The sequence below is a fragment of the Bacillus rossius genome, assembly GCF_032445375.1.
Source record: "Bacillus rossius redtenbacheri isolate Brsri chromosome 4 unlocalized genomic scaffold, Brsri_v3 Brsri_v3_scf4_2, whole genome shotgun sequence".
Classification (NCBI taxonomy): domain Eukaryota; kingdom Metazoa; phylum Arthropoda; class Insecta; order Phasmatodea; family Bacillidae; genus Bacillus; species Bacillus rossius.
Genome location: NW_026962011.1, coordinates 29,270,453 through 29,291,510, shown reverse-complemented (window position 1 = coordinate 29,291,510; position 21,058 = coordinate 29,270,453). Strand labels below are relative to the sequence as shown.

Genomic DNA, 21,058 nt, shown 5'->3' with positions numbered 1-21,058 from the left:
AGTGATATTTGCGGGAATCGTTTGAGCTGGGGAAAAAAACGGAATCGATCGGCAGTTCGTCCAGCGCTCGCACGAGGACCCACGCACTCTTTCCTGTTCACTTATTGATACAAGATCAATAGGGGAGACGCGCGGCGGAAGGGTTGAAATAAAAAGACCCGCTCGCTCGTGTTTTCCCGGGGCGCCGCACGCGGGAGGAGGGGAGGCGCGGGCCAATGGCGGAGCGGCTCACGGACGCAGGCAGCCAACGGGAGGGCGCGACGCATCCGCCCGCTGGAGCCTCGCCGGCCCACGCGCGGGAGGGGGGGCAGGGGCGGAAGGGGAGTCAGGGGAGGGAGCCTCCCCTCTTCGGGTCGCTCAGTTTCATTCAAAAACGTGTGGGCGGCCTTGCTGGAGCCATGTGGGTGGCAAGGGGGGGGGGGGGGGGGGAAAGCCGGGGTTATAAATGGCAACGCCGCCCACTCCTGCGTCGCAATTCTTCACCGCAGCGCTCGCAGGCAGCGCACGGGCGCCGGTCGTAGGGGCTAAACACTCTTGCACTCTCGACAGGACTTTGGACTCTACGCCCTTAGCCTTTCCCCCGCGTGTGCAAGAGCTCACAGTTGAGGTGCGTTGCGTGGCACCCAGCTGCTTCGAGTCCACTCCTCGACCACTGGTTCTGCAGGGCCTTCGGCGCAGATAGACGTGAGTTTCCTCCGTCTTCTTCTTCTTCTTCAGCGGCATGTTTAAACTATAAAGTGAAGCACTTGTTCGTTTGCATGGTAAAGATTTATTGCCGTAGAAAATAAATTGCATCGCTAAGAATTTTTCAAACTATTTCTTTAAAATTATTTAGATTATGTGCCTGAAGAATTTTAATAGAAAAATAGTTCAAATACTATTTCATAACAATAAATAACTAACTGTACTAAATGTCTCAACGGAAATTGGTAAATATATTTTATAAAACTCTTTGATTTTTCATAGTGATAGACAAAATTTAGTAGCGTGGTGATACGTTAAGAGATCTTTTAATTGTCCTAAGATTATTCCAACTTCATATAAGCCGAAAACAGATCAGTCATAACAATAAGTCCAGTAATAAGTTAAATATCAGATCAGTAAGCATATTCTCTAAAAAAATGTTTAGACTATTTGAAAAACTTTACATGTAGTTAAGATCGTTGAATGGAACCGCAGTTATAGGTCAGTGAATTCTAAATAGTACCTGCTATGACTTACTCCTTATTTCGAAAATTATTATAAATATTTCTTTCATAAGTTGTAAACTACGCAGATTGTGAAATTAAATTCTAGTTTGAATTTTTTATGTTACCTGCACATATTTGTGTCTTTCAGCTCTGCACAAATAACTTTTTTCCCCTTCGGTAAACTGACGAACGAAACATTTGATTACGCTAATCCAATCGAAGCGACGCGCGTTCAGGAATTGCCTGTGGACGCGGCGCCGATGAAAGCATTCTATTTTTAGCTCTGCTTTCAGCTGCCTCTTCTTCCTCTTCCCTCTTTCCCTCTTTCCCCGAGTGGCTCGAGTGATTGCTTTTTCCCTGTAGTTTGGTTTTTATTTGTTCCTAACAGCGCTACTTGAATCTTCTAGGTATTTAAGTATGAAGTAACCGTTTATAAATAAACGTTTTGCAAGGTTTCATTTAAATCTCTTCACTGACTAACTTATCTGATAAGATGAAATTATTATTTGTTTCAAAGATAAATAATATCGGGCACTTTTTAAAAGGTAGTGAACAGGTTGTACAGACATATTAAATCGTAAATCATACAAGTTTTAAAGGTAAATTTTGAAAAATGTACCGTTTTGTTTTATCTCCTAAAATTTATCAAATAATTAAAAAAAACGGATTTTTTTAAATAGTTTTATGCGTGTTTTTTTAACGATATTGGAAGACAAATTTTATTTTTAAATGAAAATACCATTAAAAAGCTGAAAATATTGATACCATTTTTCTAAAATCTTTTTTAAATTCTCTGGATAAATATTCAAGCAAAAACTCTTTTTGGAGATTTTCATCACACGATTTAGTTTAATAAAATTAGAAATAATTGTTAGTTTTAAACTTTTAAATATTTTTGATATATATATATATATATATATATATATATATATATATATATATATATTTCAAATCCTGAAACATTGCTGATGACAATTAAGTTCACTATGTGTATACCTCTCAAATTCTGTTTTAAGGCTACGTATGCATTCGATCCATAATCATGCACTTAATAACAATGAGTATTTAAATTGTAATATTATAAATATATTTTAATATTTTATGTAAATCTATGTTTCGCTAGACAACTTCTAAAAATACATAAAGGTACAACCAGGTAAAATGTTAGTAAAACATTTCAGTTATAATCTGTGTGTTATTTCATAAAATTTAATAATACTTTGCAAAAGTGGCATTTTATTTTGAATACTAACTATTATTGCATGGATTTCCAGTGTAAATCACATTATTTCAAGTAAACCTTACAAACTTTATGTACCAGTAATTATCACCTATTTATCTCAAAATTGTGCTAAAAGATTACGGTGGTGACAGTTATGAGCAAATAAAAAGCAAAACTTATTTTGCATTTTAAGTTTAAAAATGTATCTTAACCTTGCTTTTGCTGAGAACATAAATTTACATATTTAAAATACCAATGGATAATAAATTATAGCACAGAGTATAATATTATTAGGTAAGTACATATTTTGCAATTTTTAAATTTTTTAGACGTATATAACTTCTTAGTTAAGGTAAGATTTGACTGTAAAATTAACAGCGATCGAAATGATACATAACTTAGGATGAGCTGGTTTTGGGTAAATGAACAAACTACTGCAGGATAGGACAGGGGGACAACAAACTGTTGATGGGGGTGCATGATATCAACAACATCAACAACAACACGCTTTGCGCTCCTGAGAGCACACCCAGCCACTTGCTCGTCGGTGACCTCAAGCAATAAGGTTCATGTGGCGGTGGTCGTTGCTTTGATCCAGATCCTTAGCGAGTCTACACTGTCTACCAGAACCGAGCCTGTCACCTTATGGTTTTCAATCTATTACCATCTCAAAAGTTACGTCAACCCAATTCATAACCATATAAAAACTTATCACATTTCGTTTTAGATTAATAGTTTGGGCTGTGAAGAAAGGCAAGTGAAAATTCACTTGAAGATTTTTGCCAAAATTGTGTCTTTATCTTAACTAACGGCTTCACTTAAATCTTAAAATAAAACATTATTATTCAAAATGTAAATTTTTTTTACATTTACTTCAAATAATAAAATTAATTTCTTGCTATAAATAACCAGGAAATTAGAGATTGTAACTACAGAAATTTGATTTTTCTGCATAAAAAAAATTATTTTCGCAGGAAAATACCTTACCTCACAGATTTGGTGACCAATGATACGAACATTTTGCTGTCGCTCACTAACCTCATAGAGAACACAACTAAATTATTTAGTTGCCTATATGAAAGGACAATATTGACCAAAATATTTTTTGATGTCACAAAATGGTTTAGTTAACGTAGATTTAAAACAAAAAATGGTCCCCTGTTAGACGCCTTTTTACAGTTGGCCCGTGAATGGGCATCGTCGAAGCGGGACTCTAGTCGGGCAGTGAACTCGTCCCCATTATTGACCACCATTCCTGGGCACGTACAGCTGTCCACTGACCCTTGAGTACTCGTCATCTGGAACGGAATGCGTTGCTAGCGTGTCCTGACATGCCTGGACGAATGCGTTTGGCTCCTCAGGTACCAGACCCGCGAACACTGGCCTCGAATCAGTTGCGTTCACGACACATTGCACCAGCTTTGATTGTTCGGTGCGAGGGCGGCCCGAACTGTCTTCGAAAAATTTTGGCATAGGAACATTCAATCACGAAAAAGTGATGGCAATTACCCTTTAAAACGGACGTACCATCAAGCTTTTGTTTCGTGACGCGATCCATGTTGTTATGCGAGGTCACTTTACGCCACATCATCAGCTTTATGTCGCCAGCTCTCGTCGAGCAGTCGCGAAGCACGACAAGGATGACTTTCATTCGCACTTCATGTGTGGCAATGACGTCAGCGAGCAGTCCCCGAGAGACCAGAGCCGCCTGGCGGCGAGGCGCGAGCGCAATTTAAATGCAAATTCCATCCGAGCTCGGTCGCCGCGGGAACACCGCCGACACCAGGAAGCTGCTTGGAAGCAGTCCGGAAGCTAAAAACAGAAAAAGCAGGACGAGACGTTTAGGCGGGCACAACAAACATTACCGCCAAGGACTTTTCATTTTCCGTTCCTAGTAAAACCTATTGTAAAAAAATATATATTTTAAACATACCAGATACTTAATAAAACTCTACTGACTGCGCACAGCTTAAGCCGATGGGTCTAGAAGCATGAAATTTTGCGTAAGAGTTCCTTACATAACGCAGGTGAGCGCTAAAAAATATTTTTTTTTTTTGGAAATTAATCTCCTAAGGGGGTTAAAGAGGGAATGAAATTTTGTATGTAAGTTTGTCACTTTTGAAGTAATAATAATGGAAATTAATGTTTAAGCTTTCGCTCAGAAATAAAAGTCAGTTGAATAAGCGTAAGTCATCAAAAATGAGGATTAAATAATTTCCCACCGGGCACACGGCTAGTATACAATAAAATTATTTCAAATATTTATTTTTTGTGTGTTTTAGTACTGGCCAATTATGATCCGCATTGTTTTTATTTTTAGCCCAGTCACGCACCTACGAACGTTTACAAGATCGTAATACGACATTATTATCGAGACTAATAATAAGTATAACATCTGCAAAGTCCAGGAATGGTAGTAAGTAAATAATCCCTGCAGGAGGACTCAATTTATGGGTAGTTTTTGTATCGTATGACAGTTTATAAATAAATTTAAAAAAAACTGTTCCAGTTTAAAACCCCCAAGAAATTTTCATAAACGTTTTTCATTTATTTTTATCCACTTCTGCATTAAAATCATCAGATAACCCCTATTTACATATAACAACCACAATTAAAGTACAAAGGGATGTAATAATACTACAAATAAAACGAATAAAATTTAAAAATAAAAAATAAAATGTTTATTTTATCGACATGATCAGCTCAGTACTGACGCAAAATTCCTTCAAGTGATATTCACCAAAAAAATTTCATTCTGAGATTTCATTTGAAACCGCAACCTTTCTTAATTTCACTATTTCACTATGTACCAAAATCAAAACGCTTCCATTATCATATTTCCATTATTATTTATCCAATATAAATTATAATCATAATAAAAGCATAGCGCTACGTGCAAGGACCAGCTATGTTGCTTCATTGTATCATGCTTGCCCTATTAAATGTTTAGATATTTTTTTTCGGTAGACTAAACAATGTCTATATTTTAAAATCCTTGACTTTGTTGACTAAATTCTTATTTAACATGGTTGAAAAATTAATTTTTTCATAGCTGTTTTGACAGGGGCGTAAAAGGATGTTTTTTTTACAAATATACGAGGACGGTTCGAAAAGTAACCTCCGTTTGGTCAATAAGAAAATAAACTGGTGGAAAAAAGGTTTTATTGACAGTTTTAGTTTACTACAAATCTACTTCACATTTACACATTACTACCATTCAGTTCCAAGCAATTTTCGCAACGCTGCACCAGTTTTTTTGACCCCTCCGCATAGAAGTTCGCCGCCTGGAAATGGAAACGGACGCCTTGACCATAGGCATCGAGGACTTCGAATGCGCAATGCGTGTAGCCTATGTACAGGCGCTCAGTACATATCTCCGGAAAAGTTTTAAACAATCTCCGTACACGAGTCAAAAAATTATGGCTACTTTTTTTTTTTTTTGGACGAAGGGTATATTATTTTGGTTGATTTAATGAAACGTGGGTCTACAATCACAGCAAAAATAACAAAATTTCGATTTTCAACTGGTTTATATATATTTTATTATTTGGTCTCTGGGTGAACGTTTCTCGACTGTATAATAAATTTATATTTTAAAAAAATTACGTATTTTTCGCAGGTAAATTTTCTGTGCTGTGAGAGGCTGCTCTAAAACTACGTTAGAGTTCGGTTGAGAATTGGATTGTCTTCCGCTCTGGCGTCGGAGAAGGGAGCGCCTCTTGGTTCGGTTACTGTTACCGTCGCAGTATGAGCCTTGGGTTGGCAGGCCTGGCCGGATCCACCTGTGGCTGGCACTGCTCTCTCTCTGAGCACCCCTCCCTCTTCCCTCCTCGCTCCATCTGCCCGAGCAGGGACAGGGGAGAGGGGGGGGGAGAAGCCGCCCAGCCAATCCCCGCGGTCCTGCCGCGCCCCGAGGCCTCGGCCCGGCCAGTTCACGGCACGTGTCTGCCCTCGATATAAAAAAAATAATCCCTCCCCCCCTCCTGCGCCATCACCCCACTCTAGCCGCTCTCCGCCGACTGCTTGAGGTCGGGTGCTGGTCGGTGCTTGGCCCACGGCACAACGTTCAGTGGTACCAACTTCCGAACAACACTGTCCCCAAGCTGTCGAAATATTTAGGCTTGACTGCAGCTCGACTGAAGATACAGGTCCCTCGTATCCAATGAGGAAGCTCGGAGTTATGTTGCTCGCTTGCCGACACCTGAGGCCGCGGACACAGGTCTCACCGACCACCCTTCCTTGCGTTTTCCTCACGTGGGCTGCAACCTCGCTCGCTTGGAATGAAGTCTAAGTACAGTCTATGGAGCGTCTCGCTCTTACATGGCAGTTTGGGAGTAAATGGGCGCCTTCTCTCTCTTTCCAACACGAGCCGACTGCCGTTAGCGCTGTCCTTGTGTCTCCGCGCGCTGTTGCCACGTGTCACGAATTTCAACAATTTTAAATAATTTTTTTTGATAAAGCATTTTTGCATCTTGTAAAGAATCGAAATACGTATCAGGCAATAAATATTTTGCTTAATTAATTGCATTTAAAGGGACTAAAAAAAAATATAAAAAAATAAGAACATAAATTTCTCACTGAGAATGCCAATATGTATCACATCAGATACATACAGATAATTTTTTTTGGTAATAAATTAATATTTAGGTACTCCACCGAATAAATCTCAAGACAAAAACGCTCCATGTTTCAGTTATATAATATTTTTAAATCCTAAAATGCATTTCCTCAGAAACTGACACATCAAAAAAAAAAAAAAAAAAAAATCAGTGGCAAATATTTTTGCTATTAAAGTTAGATGGTAGTTGAAGTTCACAGTGAATTGAATTTTTTTTAAATGCAACATCATTATCTCCATTGCTCCGACAGTTTTCGTGTCCATAGCTGTGAAGACGTGTCTTATGATTACACGAGTGCCCTGCAATAGAGGCTCGCTCCAAATTATTCGTCAGAGGAAACCCGGCCGTGTGTTTGGATCAGCGGAGTTCAAAAATAAAGGCTTCCTTCGACAACCATTTCTGGATACCAGCCTGCCAGTTAGTGCCGTGTCTCGCGACCGAGCGACGCAACGTGTCCCGTGACTCGCAACAGCACTTTTAATGGGTTATATATTCACATAGGTGTGGTACTTTCTGCCTTGATGTGGATTACATAAATGTTAACTATGGAAGGTAGAACACTAAAAAGAAACTACGTACATTGGTAAGCTATGATGGAAGGAGTGCAATATTGTGTTGAATGTATTTGAGTACTTTTCAAAAAAACATGAGTGTTTTGGTCAGCTTTGGTCAGCAGTAGTTTAAATTACTAAAATGTATGTTTTATAATTAATTTCTCTATCAAGTTCCGTTATTAACTGACATATGAATTTGTTCGAATGAATGGGTGCAAACGATTTCTTGTTGTAAGTTAGAGTGTAAGTTAGAGTAAATAAAGTGGCGTTTTATTACAAATTTATAGGCGTGATGGTATGGAATATTATAAACTAGAAGGTTGTAAAGGCGCCTAAGGTGCCCGTTTAAAAATGATGAATATAAAAAACACTTTAATTTAACATACACGAAATATTTATTAAAATTAATTTTATTTTAATGTATTTTAATATAGTGCAAGCACATTAATTGTCTCTGGCTACTCAATAATCTTCCTTGCTGTTGATTGAATCAAAATACTTTTTAACTTGACTTGCAAATCTTGATCGTAACAAATCCACATACAGTTGGTCGTGAGAAGATATATTGAATAATAAAACATGTAATTAATTTTAATTGCATATTAAGTTATAACCATAAAAAAGAAAACAAAAAGCATTCATCTACCTTATGATATTAATAATCTAAACACAGAACGATTTAAGGGAAGATAATGGGCATACATATGGAAATATAATGTTCATGTATATGGGAAGATAATAATCAAACACAAAATCATTGACACACAGAATTATATAAATCATCTCAAACACAGAATCATACATTCAAGATACTTAACTCACCAATGATGTGCAGGAAAGTAGCTTACCCAACACCAAGATGGAGTCAAAATATTATCTTTGCACCACGGACTCGGCAGCAATGTTAGGATGAACAGGTTAGCAAAGAGCAATGAAAATTATATAGCCTACAGCCTTACGCGATCATGAAGTCAGTGATGAGCGTAACTATATATATATAGGATTACAATATGTGTTCTTAAACTGTTTCTTGTACAATCATAATTACAAAGAAACACATCTCCTGAAATTCAAAATGTGTGCTCTTCAATTTAATGTGAGACGGTTTATACCTAGGGCTACTCCTGTGCTTGTCTGTTGGTTGTAGGCCGCGCCCGTTGAAACAAAACTGACTAGAACATGACTAAATACTGAGATTCAAGAACATCAAAATGATCTAGTTTGACAGCGACGTAAGTGCAACTTGTGAGTCAAGCAGGGAACTGGTTGCAGCGGGGACGAACCACAACGCCGAAATACCACAACGCCAAATCTACAATAACACCGAATACCATAACGCCAAAATGCCAAAATGACCATAACGCCGACAGTTAGAAAACTGCTGTGTACCACAACGCCGAATTACCACAACACCGAAATACACTAACGCCGAAAAATGTCATTGCAGGACTGCCACAAAGGTTAGGTTAGGTTAGACTAGGTAAGGTTAGGTTAGTTTAGGTTAGGTTTGGTTAGGTAAGGTTTGATTGTGGTATTTCGGCCTTAAGGTACATTTAAGAAACTCACACAATTTCATTCAGTTGTTATTTCGGCGTTGTGGTAATTCGGCGTTGTGGTACACAGCAGTTTTCTAGCTGTCGGCGTTGTGGTCAATTTGGCATTTCGGCGTCATGGTATTCGACGTTATTGTACGTTCGGCGTTGTGGTAACGAACCGGTTGCAGCTACGGCAGCGGCAGCGGACAGCCCTGAGGCCGACGGGGGGCCGGTCGCTGACCTGGCGCTGTGTCCGCAGATGACGGCGACGACGCTGTGCCGCCTGGGGCTCGTGGCGCTGGCGTGCGCGCCGCTGCTCGCGGCCTGCTACCCCGTGTTCGGCACCAAGAGGTACGGCCGCTCCACGCCGACCCCGCGCCGGCGACTAGCGGCCTGGGGCGTGCCCTCGGCGCCGCTCCCGCTGCAGCGCTACTACCCGTCCGAGGCGGTCGTCGGCTACCCCTACGCGCAGGAGCTGCTCGACGACTACTACTACTACCCGCAGGACTACCCCTCCTACTACTACTCGCCCGCCGCGGCCTACTACCGCCAGCACCCCGGCTACGCGTACTACGGCTACGACGAGACGAGCGACCCCGTCGACGACCTGCAGGAGGAGATCCAGGAGGAGGAGCGCGAGGAGAGGGGGGAGTCGCTGCCCATCGGCCAGGAGAGGTGGTTTGAGACGGCGCGGCCGAGGGACGGCTACGCCGACGTCAACGCCGCCTTCCTGCAGAACCTGATGCTCAGCCAGGCGTACGACGAGGAGGCGGCGGCGGCGGCGGCGTCCGGCCGGCGCGCCGGCGCCTACGACGACGGCGAGGGGTCGGAGGGCGACTGGACGTACGGCGACTTGAGGGAGGGCGCCTACGACGGCTTCTACCCGGTGGGCGAGCTGGAGGACGAGGAGGTGCGCGAGCTGAAGAGCCTCGCGAAGAAGTGGCGCAAGAGGGCCGGCCAGAAGACCCGGAGGCCGGCCCCCGGCAGCACCCCGGCGCCCACCACAACCACCACCGGGGCGCCGACGGCGGGTCCCCGGGTGGAGGCGCGCCGCGGGCAGGCGGAGGTGCCCCTGCTGCGTCCCGCGGCGCCGCTGCGACGGCCCGCCGTGGAGGCGAGGGCGCGCACCAGGTCCGTGTACGACACCATCAAGCAGCTGCTGAGCCTGGAGCAGGACCTGGGGAAGGTGAGTCTCCGTGCCCCGCCCTGACTCTCCCTCCTCGACTGTTCTGTCCACCTCCACTGTTCTGTCCACCTCCACTGTTCTGTCCACCTCAACTCTTCTGTCCACCTCAACTCTTCTGTCCACCTCAACTCTTCTGTCCACCTCGACTCTTCTGTCCACCTCGACTCTTCTGTCCACCTCGACTGTTCTGTCCACCTCAACTGTTCTGACTACCTCGACTGTTCTGTCCACCTCAACTGTTCTGTCCACCTCGACTGTTCTGTCCACCTCGACTGTTCTGACTACCTCGACTGTTCTGTCCACCTCGACTGTTCTGACTACCTCGACTGTTCTGTCCACCTCAACTCTTCTGTCCACCTCAACTCTTCTGTCCACCTCGACTCTTCTGTCCACCTCGACTCTTCTGTCCACCTCAACTGTTCTGTCCACCTCAACTGTTCTGTCTACCTCAACTGTTCTGACTACCTCAACTGTTCTGTCCACCTCGACTGTTCTGTCCACCTCAACTTTTCGGTCCACCTCGACTGTTCTGTTCACCTCGACTGTTCTGTCCACCTCAACTGTTCTGACTACCTCAACTGTTCTGTCCACCTCAACTGTTCTGTCGACCTCATTTTTGTTCTGACGACCACACTCGGTATTTATTGGTCTCGACTGGGAGATTTCTTGCTATCCATTTAAAAATGCGTTTGTCATGAGATAAACTGGAAAGATACGTGAGTTGTGACCGGAAAAATGTGAGACTTTTAAAATAGAATTTTTTACTTACGCCGTCTCTGTCAGGTTTGTGTTTTATAATGCCAACTGCGAGCCAAGTAAGTACCTAAACCGAATCCTTTTGTTTCTGACATTAAGTTGAAAATACGTCTTTATTCTTACTTTCGACAACTTAGAAACAGAAGATTAGGTTTATTAATGCAAAAAACTAAATTATTTAAATTTTGTTTCATGTAGTCAATTTGACTCAATAGAAAAATGTTATCCAAAAAATTACTCCAACCTTAACTATTCAAAAATGAGTAATTGACATAAACTATAATCATGACTTATATGCTAACTTGAACTGAACAAGCACAATTGCGATTTAGAAACGAGAATGAGATATGTTAAAATGGAAGTATTTCTTTCAGCCAATGACAGGAGGCCAACTTCAGGGTCCTAAAGGTCGCTGTGATACTCGTAGTGACAGCTGTAAGGGTGACTGCCTGTCCGGGTGACAGCTGTCTGGATGACTGCCTGTCCGGGTGACAGCTGTCTGGATGACTGCCTGTCCTGGTGACTTCTTCGAGAACCGAGTCACCTCGCAATCCCAACAGATCACGTGGGGCCGTAGAGTCGATGGTCGGAGCACCAAGTGGTTAGGAGTCCACGCCTCCAGCTGACCCCTTGTCTAGACTCTAGAGCAGGGCTTCCCAAAGTGTGCGCCGCGGCGCCCTGGTGCGCCGCAGAAAGTTAAGAAGGGCGCCGTGAAGCTATTCTCTTTACCATTCTCCGAAACCTCAACTTAAGTGTTCGCGGGTACAAAATAAACAATTTAATTTCTAGCACTCGCGTAGTGCTACGCTTATTTGCGCACTCGCCGATACTGATCTACTACACGCCCGAGACAACTGTGGTCCCGGTAAAAATGTGAGCTACCCAAGGTCAGACGGACCCCTCCCTCCGCAACACTATCCCCTCCCTTCCCCTAGTCCGCCTCAAGGGTCGGAACGCATTTCGCGGGCGGGACGGCAAGTAGAGCTCACCCATCACATTGACTAGCCTAGGTAGCTATTGTATTTTATTTTTGTTTTTCTTAAGTCTCCCTTGAATGTTTTTGTGTAAGTTTTATATTATTATAAATATAAATATACAGTTCAGATTCATAATGTGGATATTTTAATTTTTGTGCTTATCTACCTAACTAGTATCATTGTACCTATCTATTTCGACGAGCAAAATAGGTTAGGGCGCCGAGACCAAATAGTAAACATGTATGTGCGCCGCGGACTGAAAAAGATTGGGAAACCCTGCTCTAGAGCCTTCTCGACTATCACAGAGGGAATAACTCCAGGAATTAAAGAAAATGAGAAACACGGCTTCTTGCGGAAGGCTATGTTTGACTTCTTTGGTATTCCAACATACTGAGCGGCTTCCATAATTCCTAGAGGTATAACCACGTTAGATAATGGCAAACTATTTGAACCAGATGAACGTCATCTTACGTGAGGAATCTAAAAAGATCAATGGACGCATTTGCTTGCGCTTCTATAGGACCAGGTTTTAATGATTAGAACTATAGAGGTATTCATCAATGGGTAGAGACCGGAAAAATTCGCGGATTCATTTCACGATATGATAGGATCCAAACAACTGTACCTTTAAATTGCTTCTCTGATTGGCTCACAGGTTATCTGAAGGACTTTGAGCCAGTGAAAAACCCTTCAACCAAAAAAAAGTATCGAATCACAAGCGTCCCAGTTGACACGCGTCACGAGTCGGTAACCAATGAGCAGGTGTCATTTGCCTGAGTATGCAGGGGATTGTGGAGTCTGTCCTGGAGGTCGTCCGAAGTGCGAATTTTTCCAGTCTCTATCAATGGGGAAATGAGTGGAAACTCGAAGACGAAGGGGACCGCAGCCCGCCATGTAATGGCGACGAGCTGGCAGCAGGGTGTGGAGTTGGCCAGAGTCGGCCACGTCACACTCGGTCTAGAAGGGGGGGCACTCGCCAGGGGACCAACTCGGCTCGATAGAGGCTCGCTGGGGGAGCCACTGCAGTGAATGGCGGGTGACGTCAGCGAGCTGCGGCGCTGGGCCAGAGGGGGAGCCCGGGAGCCGGGTGGGGGCGTAGCCTGGGTTCGATCCCGGGACTCCCTCCCCAGGGTCGAGTCGACCGGTCCATTCACAAAGCGAGGCTGGGATGACGTCAGAGCGAGGGGAAGTTGGCAAGACTCGGGGAGGGATGTGTGGGGGGGGGGGGGAGAGGGGTTGCCGAAACACCCAGGGCGTGTCCGCAGCTCTGCTGTGTGCGAGAAGGGCCTAGCTACTACCAACACCCAGCAGTTTCGCCCAGTTAGATCCCAGAACGTATCGATTGATTATCCACTATTTTACCGACAATCTTGACCTGATTTTCTCAGCTTATCGACTTCGAACATTTATGACTTGAGTTTTATTTTATGAGAATAATGACATAACACTTGCACGAATGGTTCTCTAAATGAAGGAGTAAGTCGATGTCGAGAAATTTAGTGTAGCTTATCGACCACAGTTATATTTTAAGCATAAAGCTATTTTAAAGTGATGTTAAATATTTTTAGATAAAACACGAGTCATACTACTGAGGAAATTTGTGGGCGTTAGTCGCTAGTAGGGAAGACTACATAATATCTGGCAGTATATTTGAAGCCAGGCAACCAAGTGCAGAAGTACTCCGAGACAAAGCTGGCACCGATCTAAACCCTTGTATCCGCAGTGTTGTAAGTGTCGGCGGATATGCCGGTCTTGCAGCCCGCTCTGCCCACCCCCCCCCCCCCCTTCGCCCTCAATCTGCACGACCCGCTGTAGACCCACCAGGGGTCGGTGTTCGAAGCCCGGGTGTGGTGTGGGGCAGAGCGTCGTTCATTCATGAGGGGAACTCTTCTGGCTGCGGTCCAGCACACGATTGGGGGGGGAGGGGAAGCGGCTCATGTGGGAACTCCTCCTGAAATAGCGCGCGGCGGGCTAAATATAGCTGTGCCCCCCCGGGCACCGAGAGGCTGTGAGGTCACGCCCTTGCTCGCCCGCTACTTCCAGCCTCAGACCTCATTGATCAACATTGTCTTGGTTTCTAAAACCGCCAGGTACGCGAGTTTCTCGCCAAGGAAACACATCAAATACTGAATTTTGCACACTTCCGCATTACACACGTTTCATTATCATCTAGTCAGAAATTTTTTTTGCTTTCAATATGTAATTTCAAAACTTTTTGTTTTTTTCGTTTGCTCGCTAGCAATGTAATTACAAGTATTCCTACCAATGCCAGACAATGAGCGTAGTCATCTCTGAAATGTTGACATCAGAGGTGGTCTCACGACTATGTGTGAGGATGTGAGTCGGCAGTGGCTCCTGGCAACGAAGTTCGACACCTTACCACCTCCCTTCTCGTGCTGACACCTGGCGCGCTGACCTACCTCTTGGACACCGTGCGATGACACCCCTCCACCTGTAGACCCAGGGTGGTCATGGGAGCCAGCCTCCTTGAAGGTCACTACCATCAGCGAAACGATCAAGCGTATTTGTCGGGACCAACGAATTTAGAGCCACCATGCTGACCAAAATTTAGAACGTTTAGAGCAACACTGGAGACTACTAAATCTTCCGCCCATCTGAGGGTTGTCCTCGGGTCGCAGTCGAGTCCCTGGCCCCTGAACGCCTCATCAGGACAGAAATTTGCTCTAAACATGAGCATATAACGGCTTTTTCTATGGCTCTAAATGGAAATAGGTTTTTACATACTCAGGGTTCAGTTTAATTGATTTTTAGCATTTTTAACAGTTTCGTATTTAGCGTCAAGCCTTGAAATCCATTCCGTGTAGCAACTTATCCATTCACACTTTCCTCCTGGTGTTGTGAAACATCCTTGTCGGAGATACGGCGTCAATGCCCAGGCTTTACTACCTAGCACCTCGGGGAGTTGGTCACACTGTGGTTTCTGTGTTGTTTGGCTGATCAGTCCCACCGGTACTTGGCTGGAGAAAGAACTTTTAAAGTTACTTCTTTTCAGATAGTCTTCATTGATTCGTGTACTACTTATACTAAACCTTCTGGTTTTTACCTTTAGAACTGATCCCTCATCAGCATAGATATCCGACTTCGGCTTAACTCTCCACACGCTGAACTGGTTTTCTTTTAAAATTCTCACGTTCCAGTGTGTCACAGGTGCATGTGCATGCCATGTGTGCTTGCTCCATTGAGTCGGGCGGGAAGTGAGAGGTGTGCCTCCATGGAGTCGGGCGGGAAGTGAGAGGTGTGCCTCCACGGAGTTGGGCGGGAAGTGAGAGGTGTGCCTCCACGGAGTCGGGCGGGAAGTGAGAGGTGTGCCTCCATGGAGTCGGGCGGGAAGTGAGAGGTGTGCCTCCACGCAGTCAGGCGGGAAGTGAGAGGTGTGCCTGCTCCACGGAGTCGGGTGGGAAGTGAGAGGTGTGCCTGCTCCACGGAGTCGGGCGGGATGTGAGAGGTGTGACTGCTCCACGGAGTCGGGCGGGAAGTGAGAGGTGTGCCTGCTCCACGGAGTCGGGTGGGAAGTGAGAGGTGTGCCTGCTCCACGGAGTCGGGCGGGAAGTGAGAGGTGTGCCTGCTCCACGGAGTCGGGCGGGAAGTGAGAGGTGTGCCTGCTCCACGGAGTCGGGCGGGATGTGAGAGGTGTGACTGCTCCACGGAGTCGGGCGGGAAGTGAGAGGTGTGCCTGCTCCACGGAGTCGGGTGGGAAGTGAGAGGTGTGCCTGCTCCACGGAGTCGGGCGGGAAGTGAGAGGTGTGCCTGCTCCACGGAGTCAGGCGGGAAGTGAGAGGTGTGCCTGCTCCACGGAGTCGGGTGGGATGTGAGAGGTGTGACTGCTCCACGGAGTCGGGCGGGAAGTGAGAGGTGTGCCTGCTCCAGGGAGTTGGGCGGGAAGTGAGAGGTGTGCCTGCTCCACGGAGTCGGGCGGGTAAGTGAGATGTGTGCCTGCTCCACGGAGTAGGACGGGAAGTGAGAGGTGTGCCTCCACGGAGTTGGGCGAGAAGTGAGAGGTGTGCCTCCACGAAGTTGGGCGGGAAGTGAGAGGTGTGCCTCCACGGAGTTGGGCGGAAGTGAGAGGTGTGCCTCCACGCAGTCGGGTGGGAAGTGAGAGGTGTGCCTGCTCCACGGAGTCGGGCGGGAAGTGAGAGGTGTGCCTGCTCCACGGAGTCGGGCGGGTAAGTGAGAGGTGTGCTTGTCTCAGGGCCCGGAGACGTCGCGGCCGCACAAGAGGTTCGTGACGCCCGACGAGGCGCTGGTCAAGGAGCTGAGCGGCCTCAAGAAGCTGACCGTGTAGACTCAGCGCTCAGCAGCTCCTGGGTCTTGGAGTGGACGCCGCACGACCCTGACCTCGTGCTCAGCCCCGGGGCTGACATTGTCACGACGTCGAGGGGCTTGATCGTCTGAGGGAGCCGCGACTCCTTGCGCGGGAGGTGACCTCGACCCGACGTTCTTCGAGTTCCATTCCTTTCGTTCCGAGTTCGTCCTTCGCCGAGAATCCACCGGCGCCCCTCAGGCTAGCATGTGGTGCGACTCGCAGACAGCAACTCAGTTCACTTAATTGTGCTATGTCTAATTATAATTTGCTGCGTCTTTTTGTCTGCTCAAGAATGTCCTATTTATGAGAATGTAACATAGTTAAATGAACAAATCACATTTCACTAAGACAAGCAGTAAACATAAGACCAAAATAGGATTTAACACCTATCCTAGAATTTGATAACTTCTTTAAACATCAGTGAATTTTTGAAAACTTATTCTATTGGTTCAGGTATAAAACTTCTGTTTGCAACTTAATAATGATTAAGTTAATTGTTGCTGTAATCCTTAAAGACCACTTTCACATATTTTTGACCGATCAGAATTTCTCGACATATTTACAAAAAAAAATGTTATTTCTCCAAGCGTCGCACTGCATTCTGGTGAACACCTTGGAAGCAACTTAGAAACAGTTAGTCGTCTGTTGTGTTGAAGACTTACGTCACGAAAATGTCACGTCCCTTGAGATTATCAGATCTGATGAGGAAACAAGAAACAATGAAACTGTATATCAAATTTTTGTAACGACACTCTAGCCTAGTGGTGTATACCATTTTTGTACTTTTAAATACCAGTTTGTCAGTCTCAACAATCGCTAGGTAAATTCTCCTCGACTATTTTGTGGAAGAGGAGGGCCATAGACAAGCAAACTATGTTTTTTCGCTTTGTATAAACATTTTTTTCAGAGATGAATCCACTTGATCATGTGTTCCTCAGTATTTTTAATTATCTCACGCTGTTTTGGGTGAAATTGCAAATTGTCACGTGCAAATGCTGGGAAATTTCGTAGGTTCATTGGTTTTCAGGAAAGGCTTCACTTTCTGTGCTGATTCTGTCTTCATTCATTATCTGATCGTAGGGTGTAGCGACACAATGAATAGAAACCTATAATTTCGTGTTGCATTTGACAAGCAGATTATTCATAAAGCACCTTTAAAATTAATTTATTGGGTGTGACGGGGTTATTTATAATTTGACACAATGCATGCGACTCTGAAACAAAGAAAAAAACATATTTTGAGACCAAATTTCACAAGGCCAGCTAACAAGAGAGAAAGGTAATCAATAGCTGACCGGTTCCTGAGCATACACATGCATGATCAAACTATGCTGATGGACAAATATAAGGTCAACGCGCAATGTATTTAAATATATTTCTGAACTGGCTACGAGTGATTTTAGAGACCGGAAACATTTGTGGCTTCACTTCGTAGTAGACTATAATTCAAACTTTGAACTGTTTCTCTGATTGGCTCACAGTCTATGTGAAGGACTCTAAGCCAATGAGGAACTCTCATAAACAAAAGTATCAAATCACAGGAAAACCAAGGAAGAACTGTTTCAAGTGAGCAACCAATGAGCAAGGGACTCATGCCCAAGTGTGCAAAGGACTGTGGGTGTCTATCCAAGAGGTAACTGAAACCTCGAATTTTTTTTCAGTTTCTAGTGATTTCGCTTCGCAGTTTAAATGGATTTGTAACTGGCCAGTATTTTTACACAGCTTGTCAGAAAACCGTTGGTACAATAGAAGGATCAGCACGATAATGCGTTTGAAATGTAGGCGGACGCCAAAGTCTAAACGTGATATTTCCCTTTCTCTGAACGCGTAACAGTAAGTGATGCGATGTTTTTTGCAGGCTCAGTTGTTGAGTAAAGCACTGTTTAATGTTACGAGTCTCTAACATTGCAGTTTGCAAACTGGTGCGTATTATTTATAGCAACATTATCGTTTTTTTTCTTTGTGATAACCCACATTTACATGAGCTATTTGCTAGCATGAGTTCGCACAAGATACCTTACTTCTGGCTGGAAAACCGCGGTTTTGTATCTACTCTGGGAAGAAAGTAGTTCCCAGGGTTAAATTTGTTTGCCAGAAATTGTCAAGATAAACGCGGAAAATTGGGTTGCATAAATAATGCTGCATTTTAGTACGACACTCGGCATTTCGTTTTCCAGTGAGAACAGAAACCAAATGTTTTCTATATTTTATTATTTAAATATTAAGTTTCCATATACAGCTTTGTATTAAAAGTATATATTAAGTTGAATAATTAAATTACTTCTTTGCCGTATCAAATAGACTGGCTGGCCCATTTATTTCTCCCAGTCTCTGTATAGTTCAGTAGGGGCGTTTGTTATGAAACATTGAGTGTAAGTGTCCTTTGTTTGATGTTTTTTGAATTGTACCAAACTGGAAGAAACATGTAGGCCTAATTAATTACCAATTAATTTCAAGTCATATATGTAATTTTTTACAAATAGTTTATGTTATGTAACAAATTTATTTTTCAAATATTGGCCTAATTTTCTTAATAAATATAAGAACACTAAGCACTTTGTCTTTAGTGGGTATTTTAGAAGTTTATCTATATTTTCACTTTTCACTGTGAGAGGTTTTGTTCCTACTTCAGAATTTTTTTTCCAAATACATTCAATATAGAAGTTTATCAGCTTGTAAAATCTTAACATCAGCAGATTTTTCTTACATATACTTGATAGTAAATAAGAACATGAAACCAGGTAAATAAATATTAATTAAATGTCTGTGATACCCACACTAGAGAAAATGCAAGTGTGCATGAAGTTGTCTACAGGCTAGTGGTACTGTTGGTGTATTAATGTTTAGTTTATAGTTTATTTAAAACACATGGATGTCATGTGATCGTAGGTAAGAAAGCAGTTACCTTAGCAGTGTTATACCGTTATTTGACATTATCATGTTATATCATACACGTTCAGCCACAGTCGTACGCTCGTGTTATAACGGTGAAAGTTTTCTTGTGTTAGTAAGTCATTCTGAGTCATATATCAAAATAGTTTTTTTATATTGTACTATAAATAATTGAAAGTAGTGTTGTGATGTGAGTTAGTCCTGCCGTTAAGAGAATCGTGTACATAATGATATTTATGTTTTACATGAAGAGAGAAAACATTCTCCTGAGGTTAATGTTCAAGTCTGTTGATGCATTTCATTGAAGTGTTCCTACGTGTGAAAGACTGAATGTGTTAAATTATTACAAATGTTTCAACCACATGAACTTAATTCTGACTCATGCCTAATTAACTTTTATGCAGTTTTTTGAATGCACTGTGCAATACAATTGCAGTTTAGCTTCAGAATACCTTCCGTATTCATGCAATGATTCTGCTTTTGGTATTAAATTTATTTTCTACACTTTTATTGTTCATCAGTTGCTAACCGAAGAAAATTTTCTTAAGTTAGAAATGTTTTGGTATTTATTTGAGGGAATAATTTAGAGTTATTAAAAACATGTGATCAATGGTAAAATAACTTATGACTTAGACTGATTCTAATATTGTGACTAGTTTTTTAATATACATGCTGAGAAAACACTCTGTTTGTATCTGTTTACTGTACTCACTGTCAGACCGAGTCTCTTCCAAAGGCAGCTAAATACATGTGTTGTGTCAGATATGTGTAACAGCCTGTTTCATTCGGGCCTAGTCGCGTGTGCATAATGTCAGTGACGTGTTTCGCAACAGTGGAACGCTTATCACGCTGTTTCGACTCGTGGCTGATCTAGAGCTTTGTAGTTGTAGGTTGTGAGAGAGTTTTAAAAAACTGTTAGAGTTTTTAAGGAAGATCAGTGTTAATGTTGACTAAATTGATAGTTTATATTGTGTACATACTACTGTCTTCTCATGACTGATTCGTGTTTTAGAAGTGAGGATGGACCTAGATTTCTGAATTTTGTTCCAAAACGTGATCGACAGTTCTTTATACATTTTCTCAGTCGTTAACGTAAGCTTTTAATTTTACAGCGCATGTATTCGGTGTTTTATTTGGAATCTACAATGATTCTAACCATTTTAAAACGTCAATATATAATTACACTCACATTTTTTTTTAGTAAAAAAGTTCCAAAAGTATTTATTTTAAATCGTAAATTCTATGGTTTTGTACAAATAACACTTTATGTACATAATTTTGCTCCTTGATTATGTAGAAACTTATACGTCGTTGTGTAATGCTCCGTAAATATATGTAATCTTATCACTTGTCGCTAAACCTTTGAAAACCGTCGTATTTTATTTTTTTTAATGATTTCACTTTATACGGCATAAAAACCTAAATTTGCTACAAAAGTACCTTTTGACGATATAGCTGTAACATATGTTTGTGTGTTTGTTAATTGAGCTTTGGCAGTTGTTTTCTCAACTCTGTGTGCCACTCTTTAAACAATTAGTGTTCTAATGACTTTTCATTAAACAATGTGGAATATACGTCAATGTATTGTACTCGTATATTAATGCAAATTCATCATACAACTTTTAAAAATTAATCAATTTAAATCATTACACAGCTGATTTTTGTCAATGAATGATTAATCGCAAACTTTAAATGAATATTATTTAAATTATTTCCGAAAAATATAGGGAAAAAAACATTTCGAGATATAACATAAAATCAAAATTTTCTTGACAGTTTCAATAGGCATAAATTTAACAATAT

The 21,058-nt window shown here is 42.8% G+C and overlaps 1 protein-coding gene across 1 annotated transcript; it reads left to right on the top strand.

The window, feature by feature from the left end:
- The first annotated feature begins 546 nt into the window (after positions 1-546).
- LOC134541814 (uncharacterized) lies at positions 547-10,043 on the top strand. The gene is made up of 3 exons (XM_063385507.1): positions 547-684; positions 9,380-9,963; positions 10,031-10,043. The coding sequence occupies exons 2-3, from the start codon at positions 9,380-9,382 to the stop codon at positions 10,041-10,043; spliced, it is 597 nt and encodes a 198-aa protein (XP_063241577.1). The 5' UTR covers positions 547-684.
- The last annotated feature ends 11,015 nt before the right edge of the window (positions 10,044-21,058 follow it).

Bases quoted from the DNA above. Each gene is read 5' to 3' on its own strand.
- LOC134541814 (XM_063385507.1), top strand. From the start codon at position 9,380: ATGACGGCGACGACGCTGTGCCGCCTGGGGCTCGTGGCGCTGGCGTGC.